General features: G+C 44.6%; 1 protein-coding gene across 3 annotated transcripts in view; it reads right to left on the bottom strand.

Moving 5' to 3' along the window:
* GRIK4 (glutamate ionotropic receptor kainate type subunit 4) overlaps positions 1–12924 on the bottom strand; it is a 467636-nt gene that overhangs the window by 179474 nt on the left and 275238 nt on the right. For all 3 annotated transcript variants that reach the window (XM_081889776.1, XM_081889778.1, XM_081889777.1), the window contains exon 3: positions 4442–4606. In XM_081889776.1, coding sequence (XP_081745902.1) covers positions 4442–4606 — 165 coding nt within the window. The remainder of the gene's footprint in view (positions 1–4441; positions 4607–12924) is intronic.

The following is a 12924-nucleotide window of genomic DNA, read 5'->3' as shown; positions in this document are numbered from 1 at the left end:
GGTGGGTTTAAAAGAGGGTTTGGGAAAAATCATGTGGGAGAAGGCTACCAATGGCTACTAGTCATGATGGCCTATGCGCTGCCTCCATGGTCAGGGACAGTAATGCTCTGGAGTGCAAGTTGCTGGAAACTGCAGGAAGGGAGGGTGCCCTTGTGCCTAGGTAATGCTTGCCGCTTTCCTGACCACTGTGAGGACAAGAGGGCCATTGGCTTGATCCAGCAAATTCTTCTTATGCTGTTAAGCCCACAATCGAATAACAGGCAGTAAATCAAAACAAGCCAAACCCTACGCCAAAGGATAAATGGACATAAATCTGACATCAGGCATCACAAGACAGAGAAGCCAGTAGGAGAACACTTCAATCTCCCAGGACATTCAATACAGGATCTCAAAGCAGCTGTCTTATTACAAAAGAATTTCAGAAATAGACTTGAAAGAGAAGTTGCTGAATTACAAGTTATTACTAAACTGAAAACTATGGAGAGACCTGGTCTGAATAGAGATAGGGGATTCTTGTCTCATTACACATGCTAAAGCTGTTTTTGGTCATCTGCATACTATCCCTTGCTTTTTCCTAATTGCAGTCATTAACAGTCGTCAGCAGGTTTACCATACCCATTGAGTCAATCACCCATCTCCTGCTACCCTTTTGAGGAAAACCCCACCCCACCCTCCCACTATATATAAGGGTCTGGTGACTTCTGTTTCAGTGTATCTGAAGAAGTGTGCATGCACACGAAAGCTCATACCTAGAACAAACTTAGTCTCTAAGGTGCTAATGGACTATTCATTCATTCATTCATTCATTCATTCTATTAATACTGTAGTAGTTAGCTGATCTGGAGCTCAACCCTCTACTCTAGCTTCTCATAGAACAGTTCAGAGGAGTTTGTGATATTATCATAATGGTGAGATAAATTTGCACAGTAGGGAAATCTGTGAGATGGAATGGGGCAAAGGGAGAGAGAGAGAGAGACAGACAGAGAGAGAGGATTTTACTGGTTAAGAACTACATCACAATCATTTTATTGTAGAGCAGATGATGTAATGTTTCCTTTCTTCCTTGTCCCCCCTCCCTTTCTTTTTCGCTGATGGATGCCTTTCTATATTCATGTATTATCTTTGAAGATTTAATAAAGGGGGAAAGAGGAGAGGAGGAAAGAAATGGAATAAGCAAAAAAGACAGGAAGAGAAAAGGATGAATGTGTATCTCATAGGACCCTCTTTAAAATGCTAATAGTATAGAATACATAATATCATCATTCTAGATGCATGTAATTGTGGGGATATGAGATTTAGCCAGCTAACAGCGGTACTTAGGAGTAATTCAAAATGCCCGAAACCTGACAATGGTATTAAAGAGATGTTTGAAAGCCTCGCAGCCATAGGTTAAAGTATCTAAATGGCTTCTATTAATATTGTATGCCATAACAAGCAATTGCACAGAGCCAAAGGTGAAAAGGCAGGCAAAACCTGAGCACTAGCAAATCCTTAAATTTATGGAGCCTATTTCTTAGATGACCTAAAAGCTGGAAGGGTGGGGGAGAGGCAAGCAGAGGGTGGTCTGGGAATCTTGCTTTTATCCAATTCCTCATCTTTTGAGTGCTCTTCCGCTTGGTGAGTGGAAATAGTAACACCGCCTCTCCAAAGTCTGGGATGTCACTAAAGGATGTCACTAAAGTATGAAAGGAGCTTTCAGGCATCAGGGACAGACAGGGCAGTCTACCGTAAAAATAAAGCTTCTGTTTCCAAACCACTGAATGCCAACTTTGCAGGACTTGAGGACTACTTGCCTGAAGTTCCACACTATGAATGTTGAAGTTTTGAATATGAGCTGATTTCAGCATGAATTGATTCCAAAAAGTTGAGGGGAATTTGGGTCCCGTAAACCATGACCTTCCACACTCTGTGCAATGAACTCTGATGGCTCCCTCAATATGTTCTAGTATCCATGAGCTTAAAGGTAAAGGTACCCCTGACCATTAGGTCCAGTCGCAGATGACTCTGGGGTTGCGGTGCTCATCTCGCTCTATAGGCCGAGGGCGCCAGCATTTGTCCGCAGACAGCTTCCGAGTCATGTGGCCAGCCTGAATAAGCCACTTCTGGTAAACCAGGGCAGTGCACAGAAACACTGTTTACCTTCCTGCCGGAGCGGTACCTATTTATCTACTTGCACTTGACATGCTTTTGAACTTCTAGGCTGGCAGGAGCAGGGACCGAACAACGGGAGCTCACCCTTTCATAGGGATTCGAACTACCGACCTTCTGATCAGCAAGCCCTAGGCTCTGTGGTTTAGACCACAGTGCCACCTGCGTCCTTAGACAGCTTTAAAAAGGAACCTCTGAACATAGGGTTACTATTTATAGGGTGAGCTAAGAGACAGGTGGGGAACTTTTTGCAAATACCTTTATCAGCTGCCCAATCATCTGCTTTGGGCATTTTTTGGGGTGGCGTGGTGTGGTGTGGTGGGACAGGTTGCAAAAAGGGAGTAAGTGAAAGTGTTTGGCTAATCATAATATGGGCAGGAAGCATTGCCCTCCCTTTCCATTTCCCTTGGCCTAATGACAGTTCATTATGCATTCAGATCCTGCTAGCTATGTGGCCCTGTAGCATCAACACAGTTAGGTGGTCCCTGACTGGCTGGGATCTCTTGGAGAAGGAGAAAGAAGGGCAGGAACCGGAGAGGGAAATGTCAAAGCAGCAGATAAGAGGGGATGTGACAGCTGTCAATAGCAGCGCAAAAGATACTGCTTGAAGGGGGAGCAATTTGGTCTGCACAAAATCTCCCCATGTGCCCTTCAAAAAAAGATGGTGGGCAAACATTCAGAGCAGCAGTATTCACTTAATTGCCATAGCTAATAGCTCGTGCTAGAGCCCACTTCTGTGGATTTCTGTCATCCTTGTTTTCTGGATTCACAGCAGGCAGTATTTTATATATATTTCACACCTGGCAATGCTAAAAGCTAACTTTAAACAACAACAGGAAAGCTGAGATTCATGTGCTTTAAATGTGCTAAAACCAGAGAAATCCTGTAAATGTGATGAGTCTATGTGTGACAATTCCAAGAAGAGAATCGCCAGGATTATAAGGCATGAGACCCAAGAGGTATTGCAAACATTCGTGCCATTATAACGAGGCGCAAAGTGGTGTTTACAGCGTGTTAATTGATAAATGCTAGCTAATGTATTTTAATACCCTAACCAATGTTCCTGCTCTGGAAGTGCCCCGTGCAGCAAGCCAGGAGCATGATGGAAATTTTACGGTCTTTACTCACGTGTGCTTCATAAATTGAGAGAGGGGCTCAGCGTCAGGAGCACAGCCATCCTGCTAGGCCATTATCAAACCCCATTACACACTTTAGGTAATTATCACAGGCCAATGTCTTGAGGGCACTGTCACAGCTAAAGAGACATGCAGTGTTACTAATGTGAGTCCTGATCTTTTTGGAGCCTACAATCAAGCACAACACTTACTATTTGTGAGTAATCCCATTGGTTCCAATTAGATTGCTTATGGCAATAAGGATGCAGAGGAACGTCTCTTTCTGAATGCAATGTATAGGAGGGACCATGAATCATAGCATGGTAAAGTTGGAAGGGACCACAGGGGTCGCATTCACACCACACATTCAAAGCACTCTGATACCACTCTAAGCAGTCATGGTTTCTGTTATGTACTGAGTTGAATAGGATCCAAAATGCAGCAGTCTGATTGGTCCTAGAACAATAGGATTCAGAATGCAGCAGTCTGATTGGTCCTAGAACAATAGGCTCCAGAATGCAGCAGTCTGATTGGTCCACAGGAGCCACCCAATCCAGCTCCAGGTGGAAGTGAATCCACGACCTGATTGGCCTACAGGAGAATCCTGGAATCAGCTAATCACGTGGGGCCCATTGTGTAAATAATGTATATAAAGCAAACATTTTGGGGAAAATTCCATTCCTCCTCACCACTATGAGCTGAATAAAGAGCATGAAATCCACTCTCGACTCCGAGTATATTTCAGTTTCCCTGCAAAGTATTCCAGGAGTTGTAGTTTAAGGGGCTGAAGGTTGTTAGGAGTCTCCTCACAGAGCTACAATTCACAGAGTGCTTAGCAATCTCTCTCCACATGAAACTCTTTTCCCTAGTTCTTTATCCAAGCAGGAACTGAGAACAAGGGTGGTGTGGTGTTCAAATCTGCCATGAAGCTCACTGGATGACCCTGGACCAGTCAATACCTTTTAGTCTAACCTACCTCACAGGGTTGTCATGAGAATAAATGGGAAAGGGGGGGCCATGAGTTTGCAACAGAAAACCACAGAAACAGCAGTAAGACATCTGCACAAAGGTAGGATTTCTAGTTCAGAAGCTGGCACTTCCAGTTATTACTATTATTGTTATTACTTCTTAGAAATTGAGCACTGCTCACAAAACCCAGGTCAAAGAGACATACATACTGGTCTCGGCTGTTTCATATTCGCTGTCTCTCAGCAGCTCGAAAATGTCCACCTCCACTTTGGCTTTCCCCACCCGCTCCGGAGCTCGATTTATCCGATTCTTGGCTAGGGTGATAGAGAGCCGTTCGCCTCTGCTGCACTCCATCGGGTCGTCCAAAATGGCGGCTGCAAAACAAACAAAGAAACAAACCCATAACAGATGGAAGGTGAGTGGGAAAGGGCATAAAAATGGAGGCTACATGCAAGTGGATCAGTAACCACACATTTCAAGATGGCAGCGTGAGAGGAGGGTTGTTTTTCTTCTTTTTCTTCTTCTTCTGTGGCCTGAATAAGAAGGCTGCTTTCAGGGCAGGTCCTATACAAATCCAATCTGCCCACTCAAATTGTTGCACTGCAGCAGACGAGAAAGAAATGCTGCGTTTTGCTTGCTTGTAGAAAGGTTTTCGGTTTTGTTGTTTTTGGTTTTGCTTTTTTTAAAAAAAACAGAAGGCGTTTAACATCAATCTCAATATTCAACAATGTGCCAGGAAGAACTCTGCAGTACTGTTTGTCAATTCTTGTTAATAAAATATGTTGCTCTTAACTATTCAATTTTAGCAAGTGAAGGGGGGTCAGGAAGAGCCTTTTTGATTCATCAATTATTCTTTTCTGTGTGTGCCCTCAAACCCTCACTTCCTCTGGCACTAATAAAACTAAGTTGCCCTATGGTGGAATGGAACAAGCAAAGGGGTCTGTAGCTACACCATCTGAGGCTTCTGGGGGCACAACAGCTGAAAAGTGCCTAGGGAAAGGGGGGCGAGGAAGAGGCAGGAAAGGAGGGGCAGTAGCCTGAGAAGATAGCAAGGGGCTAGGAATGAAGCCTTGGACAAGAAGGCTCAGAGGAATGTGAGCAAACAAGAGACATGAAACAGAGACTTGTAGAGTTGCAAGGGACCCTCAGGACCATCCAATCCAAACCTCACAGCTAAAGAACCCCTGATAGCCATCCAACCTCTCTTTAAAAACCTCCAAGGAAGGGGAGTCCACCACCTTCTGAGGCAGCCTGTTCCACTGTCAAACAACTCTTACTCTCAGAAAGTTCTTCCTAATGTTTAGTTGGAATCACCTTTCTTGACAGGTCTTCAGATATGGATATCATATCACCTCTCAGTCTTCTCTTCTCCAGGCTGGCCATACTCAGCTCCCTCAACTGTTCCTTATAATCCTTGGTTTCCAGACTCTTGATCATCTTGGTTGCCCTCCTCTGAACACATTCCAGCTTGTCAACATCCTTCTTAAATTGTGCTGCACCCCAAACCGGACACAGTACTTCTGATCAAGGTGGAACAGAGTGGCACTATTACTTCTCTTGAGCTGGACACTACACTTCTGTTGAGGCATCCTAGAACAGCATTAGTTTTTCCTTCCTTCTGTATCACATTGTTGACACATGTTAACCTTGTGGCTTAAGAATTAGAAGGAATAATTATTTGGACAAGGGACTACAGTGGTACAGGAACACAGGGAACTGCCTTATTCTGAGTCATACCAATGGTTCCATCTAGCTTCAACTGGCAGTGGGACTCCAAGATTTCAGAGAGAAGAGATGGCAGGAGATGCTGGGAACTGAACCTGGGACCTTCTGCATGAAAAGCAGGTGTTCTACCATAGGGCTACAACCCTTCCTCAGAGGTATGGAAGGATAAAGTTCACATCTTATAGGAAGCTGCCTGATACCAAGTAAGACCATCAGTCCATGTGAAGGAGCTTACAAGTGAGCCAGGTCAACCACAGGGCAGGTACGCACATGGGAGGCAGGGAATTAGCTTTTTATTAGCAGAAAATAGCAACACAGCAGAGTCCTCTGGCTCCCCTTAATCCAGCTGAGACACTGCTGAAACTGACCAGAAGAATCATCTTTATTTGCATCAGCCACTAGCCATAGCAATAAAATAAAATAAAATATACTGGAGACAGAGGTGTAAAAGCTTAACTATACAAAATACATTCTGGAGGTTTACATCAATAAATAATAGATCTTATTTTAATTGTTCCTGCTAAAAAAATTGCAGTTTTTGCTGTCAGCTGATTATCTTGATCTGCTAGAAGAAATGACACAGTAGCAATGGGTGAATGACCTGGTATGGATAGTAATAGAAGGGTAATAACCTCACCCCTCAAATCTTTATAAAGAGTGCAAGCTAGAAGCACATGAACCACTGACTCAATACAGCCATCTCCACATGGACATTACTGTTTTTCCAGCAGAATTTTTTGAAATCGACCCTCAAGTACAGCTGAAGGCAGGATATTCAATCTTGCACAAGTGAAAGCGCGTCTGTATTTTGGAATTGTTAAATTTTGCAAAGTGGTTGCCAACGTGTCAAAATAACTAGGTGGAAAATAATCATTCCATGTACAAAATTTCCTCATCATGGCCAAATTGTTCTGTCTCTCAATATCATATAGGCACTATCTAATTAAATTATTTGCTTTACTGAAGTCCAGTGTTAATAACTGTCGTGGTGGTAAACCAGAAAAGTAAAACTTTTGGTTGACAATTTTAGTCCAAGTGCTCTCATGGCAATCTTGCGGTACTAAGGGTAGCAGACCGGTGGGGTTTAAATTTAGCCAAAGCCAATAATTAAATGTCCTACACCAAATCTGTAATTTAACAGAGGGGAGATTAGCCTCCAAGCGCAATGAAGCATTTGGAACACTGGATGGAACAGGAAAAAATTGCCTTAGGAACTTAAGATTAAACAGCTTCTGTAGTTCCAAGGTAAGCGCCTGTTCAAATCTGAGCCCCATATAATAACTGTGCTAGGGGTTTAGCTTTACACACTTCAGGTGCTGATGAGATATGACTGCCACCTTTCATATGGAAAAAGCGTGTCAGAATTTTGGCACTGTGAGATGCTTTTTCCTTTGCATATTTCTGATGTGCTCTCCATGACCCTGTTGACTGAAAAATAAGGTTATTTAAAGACTTTAACTTGTTCAGTCAACTGATTATCCATATACCTTCTATGGCCCCTATAGTTCCTTGAAAACACCATGACTTTAGTCTGAAACTGACCACTTGCCCCTCTTGTGTCTACCTCTGGATCCCTCCAAAGGCTGCAAAGAGGGGTTGGGCTCCTCCTCTGGGCCTATCTGACCCACTGCTCAGCAATGTGCAAGACTCTCCTTGATTGGGATGTCAGAGGGGGACAAGAGCCACCAGGACTGGGGCTGTCCTGCTTCTGGGTAGCAAGGACAACCTCTGACTCCTCTCAGCCTGAATCTGCATTCACACTGTGACTCTCAGCCTCTAACCCTCTCCTGAAAGGCCCTCTTTCTCCTGAAACCCCTTGCTTCTAGCACCTCCCAGCTCATCCCTTCTGCAGACTGCTCTTCTGTGTCCCACCACCAGGATCTGGGATCTCAACACATCGTCTTCTGTGTCCTCCCTGGGGAGCTCTTGGGTGGGCAGCTCCCACCGCTTTTCCTCATCCAGCTGGTTCCTGACAGTCCATCTAGTTCAGTATCACCGGCACTGACTGGCAGAAGCTCTTGACGGCTTCAGAGAGGAATACACACACACAAAGCCCTACCTGGAGATACTAGGGATTGAACCTTGGGCTGTCTGCATGCAAAGCATGCGCTCTGTCACTGAGCTATGGTCCTTCCTCGTAAATTGGAAACCATCAGTTAGATACAGGAAGCTTTTCGCACCCAGCCAGCCACACAGAAACGCCTTTCCCTGCAGAGTGCAGCTTCTGAAGTCTGTGAACATCACAGCCATTACAGGAAAGGACAATCACCTGCATCTTGCTCACTCAGCATGTGCCTTTGCTTTGGGCCCATCTGACTCTGTGAGACAGAGCCTGCAAGAAGCTACCCCTTCCCAATTCATTCATTCATTCATTCATTCATTCATTCATTCATTCATTCATCTCATAGACTTAGAAGTGTAGGGAAGAGGTGATGAACTCCTGTCCTAAGACATGTTCCAAAATGCTCCTCCCACCACTTTAAAAATCTTAGAGGATGAAGAATCATCTGAAAGGACTTAAGGCACTTCTTCTTCTTCTTCTTCTTCTTCTTCTTCTTCTTCTTCTTCTTCTTCTTCTTCTTCTTCTTCTTCTTCTTCTTCTATTACTTATACCCTACCCATCTGGCCGGGCCTCCCCAGCCACTCTGGGCAGCTTCCAACAGCATATTAACACAATAAAGCATCAAACATTTAAAACTTCCCTAAACTTCCCTAAACAGCCTTCAGATGTATTCTAAAAGTCAGATACTTGTTTATTTCCTTGGCATCTGGTGGGAGGGCGTTTCACAGGGTGGGAGCCACTACCGAGAAGGCCCTCTGCCTGGTTCCCTGTAACCTCACTTCTCTCAGTGTGGGAACTGCCAGAAGGCCCTCAGAGCTGGACCTCAGTGTCTGGGCAGAACAATGTCACCCCAATATTAAGCCCACATCAGCATTATACTTTTAAAGCAGGATCATGCCATATTAGACAGGCATGGGTTTCCTCCAAAGTATCCTGGGAATTGTAGTTTGTTAAGGGTGCAGAGCATTGTTAGGAGACCCCCAGAGCTACAACTCCCAGATTTTGCTGGGATGCGGGATTGATTGGTAAACCACTTTGAGAATTGTAGCTCTGTGGGGTGGCAGAGGGATTGTCTAACAACGCTCAGCACCCTTAGCAAACAACGTTTCCTGGGATTTTTTTTGGGGGAAACCTGCTTTAAATGTATAGTTGAAGATGGAGCCCAAGTGAAGGAGAAGGTCCCAGAGGTCTACCCTGGGAGAGCATGGATAAATCAAGCAACTGGCATGCCTGTTTTTATACCAGACTGTAGAGTTTTTCAATGCAATGCAAAAATAACATCAGCATAGTTGTCATGAAGCTTCCACTAAGTGACTTTTTTAAAAAAAAAATATTGAATGGCTTGAACTTTTCTGCAGAAATGAACAACCAGAGGAGTAGGGTGTTTTTTTTTTCTGTTCCTTACAGATTTTGACTGAAAGTATCCTTATAGAACAGAGCAGGAAAGTGGGCAGAGTTAAGTGGTACATTTAGGTGGGTGGGCCCAGTGGTGGTGCTTTGAATTCTTTTATCATTTTTGCAGGAAAGCCTACGCTGGACCCTGGTTACAGCACCAGCCTCTGCTTAATCACTGTAGCTTAAAAGGTAAAAAAAAAACCCCACCCAACCCTAAAGTGCCAGGACTCCACATGAAGGAATAAACACAACAGTGAAAGAGGAGCTGGTGGTATAAAATAGCATCTTTTCCCTTGCAAGTACACACAGATCTCCCATTAAATTTAACAGGATTGGCATGGACGAATTGAGAGACGGCGAGATAAATTAGATAGATAATGCACGCTCTGTTTCCTGAGCCGCTATTCATGCACATCCATTCTCCGAAACCCGGCACCAACATCACAGAACGCTAGCTCCTGGGCCACCGGCGTGCTTGCAAAGCTTTTCAAGGCAGCACAAGAATGCACAGCTATCTACTAATGAGAAGAAGAAGAAAAACCTCAAACTTATTCTAATACATATGCACACAATTCCTGGGCATGCCATGTAATTTTTGAAAAATGCAGAGGAAATTTGCTGTCTCCGCCAGGACTTTTCAAGACTAAATTTCATGCTGCGTGACTTTGCAAAGTGCCCTGGAGAGGGGTTGTTTTGCAGAAGAGAAATTGGGGCGGGGGAGGGCGGGGACAGTGCTTAACCCATTTGTTGTAGCCTCTCCCTCCCCAATGGTGTTTTTTAAGCCTGTGCCTGTGTGGGTTAAACTTGGCTCTTGTAACATTAAGGGGTGAATCAATGGAGTACTGCACACTACCCAAATATTTCCCATTACGCTGTTCATTTCCCCTGGTTTTCGTCATTTGCATGTGTAATGTGTATCACCAAATCCTCAAATCCTTGCTCCTCCAAGAATGGTTTTTGCCACCCTTTTGCTTCCCAAAGTAGTGTTTAGAGAGTTGCACCTGATAACACTAATGGTGGTTAAAAGCAGCTGAGAAAAGGTGGAGGAGTCTCAGGAAAAGTTTGACCGGCGTTCTTTTTGTGGGTATTTTCTGCAACATGCCAATCATAGTACAGTGGTACCTCGGGTTAAGTATTTAATTCATTCTGGAGGTCTGTTCTTAACCTGAAGCACCTCTTTAGCTAATGAGGCCTCCTGCTGCCGCTGCACCGCTAGAGCACGATTTCTGTTCTCATCCTGAAGCAAAGTTCTTAACCTGAGGTACTATTTCTGGGTTAGTGGAGTCTGTAACCTGAAGCGTATGTAACCTGAAGTGTATGTAACCCGAGGTACCACTGTAGTGGATTTATACTGGGTTCATCATTCTGTTTTATTAGTTGTTCTGCAATGCTTTCCTTGTGTTACCACATCTTTGCTGGTTGGAGGGGCAGCCTTGCACAATACTACAGCAAAAACAGGACATACCGTATTTTTCGCTCTATAAGACGCACCAGACCATAAGACACACCTAGTATTTGGAGAAGGAAAACAAGAAAAATATATATATTCTGAATATCAGAAGCCAGAACAAGAGGGATCACTGCGCAGCGAAAGCAGCGATCCCTCTTGCTGTTCTGGCTTCTGGGATAGCTGCGCAGCCTGCATTCGCTCCATAAGACGCACACACATTTCTCCTTACTTTTTAGGAGGGTAAAAGTGAGTCCTATAGAGCAAAAAATACGGTACATACACACCAGTGGAGTATTTGCAGTCTGAAAAGTTGCAGGATTTTAGCAAAAAATGATGGGACGTGCACCTATTTACCAAGGAAAACAATACGACTACCCCAGAACTTTGGCAGACACAGAAATGCCATCATGTATAAGCACCCTAATGATATTATGAGCACAAACGATCATGACTGCTCAATTAAAAGGATGTCTGGAGGCACCTGAAGTTTCTTAACTGTACTTTGGGAACCTGCAAAACTCCATTTGACCAGAGATGATATGCAGGAACACAGGAATCTGCCTTTTACTGAGTCAGACCATAGATGCATCTAGCTTAGTATTGTCTACACTGACTGGCAGCAGCACTCCAAGGTTTCAGGCAGGGAGTGTGTCTCAGCCCTACCTGGAGATGCTGGGGATTGAATTTGGGTTCTTCTGCATGCAAGGCAGATATTCTGTCATTAAGCTATAGCCCTTCTATAAGAGAAGCAAAAAATGAGTGTGTATACCAGGCTTCCTCACCCTTGGCCCTCCAGATGTTTTGAGACTACAATTCCCATCATCCCTGGCCGCTGGTCCTGCTAGCTAGGGATCATGGGAGTTGTAGGCCAACAACATCTGGAGGGCCGAGTTTGAGGAAGCCTGGTGTAAACCGTAGGCAGTCATAAAAAGGTAAAGAAAAAGAACCCTGACAGTTAAGTCCAGTCACGGACGACTCTGGGGTTGCAGCGCTCATCTTGCTTTACTGGCCGAGGGAGCTGGCGTTTGTCCACAGACAGTTTTTTCCAGGTCATATGGCCAGCATGACTAAGCCGCTTCTGGTGAAACCAGAGCAGTGCATGGAAATGCCATTTACCTTCCCGCTGGAGCGGTACCTATTTATCTACTTGCACTTTTTGGCGTGCTTTCAAACTGCTAGATTGGCAGGAGCATGGACGGAGCAACAGGAGCTCACCCCGTCACGGGGATTCGAACTGCTGACCTTCTGATCAGCAAGCACTAGGCTCAGTGGTTTAGACCACAGCACCACCCGCGTCATAGACTCTACCATAATTGGGTTGTATCCAATGCTAGCTCTACTCAGAGTTGACCCATTGGAGTTAATGAAAACAGTGAATGTTGGTTCATTAATTTGAACAAGTCTACTCTGAGCAGAACCTAGCTGGATACAAACCACATGATAGCACAGGCTTTGGATGACAGAGGCATCTGGCTGAATCCTTGGCATCTCCATTAAAAGAATCTCAGGGTGGGGAAACCCACTTTGCCTGAGAAGAATCTGGAGATCCACTGTCTATAGTGTGGGCAACCCTGAGCCAGGGAGCCTCCTTCAGCATAAAGGAACTTCGTATGTTCATAAGGGCTGTCACAGTCATGTAGAAAAATGGCTGAGGGCTCTTGATTGGACTAGGGAAGGCAGCCTTTTTGGACAGCTTCCGAAAAGCTGCCATCTGCTCTGGACAGAGTGCCCAGAATCAAAGCGATAGATTGAAGAGGAGAGGCAGGGCCTGCTAAGGTTTGCAGTCAGTCCTCTCCACCACCCCCCACCTTCTTAAGGTCTCAAAAAATAATAATTTCTGGCCTCGTTACAATTAATGCCCGGAATGAAGGTTAAGAAAGAAGGCCCCTTAGCTATTAAATCAATTGCTGCATTAACTTCTGGGCATGAAAAACATTTGTATTTCCATTGGCTAAAATAGAATAGGGGGAAAGGCTGTAGTTCAGCTGTAGAGCATCTGCTTTGCATGCAGAAGGTATCAGGCAGGGCTTTCTTAAGCATATGTGGCGCTGGGATGCAAA

Source organism: Podarcis melisellensis (assembly GCF_964234715.1).
Source record: "Podarcis melisellensis genome assembly, chromosome: 15".
Classification (NCBI taxonomy): domain Eukaryota; kingdom Metazoa; phylum Chordata; class Lepidosauria; order Squamata; family Lacertidae; genus Podarcis; species Podarcis melisellensis.
The sequence above is the reverse complement of the archived record's forward strand: the minus strand, read 5'-3'. Positions and strand labels throughout refer to the sequence as shown.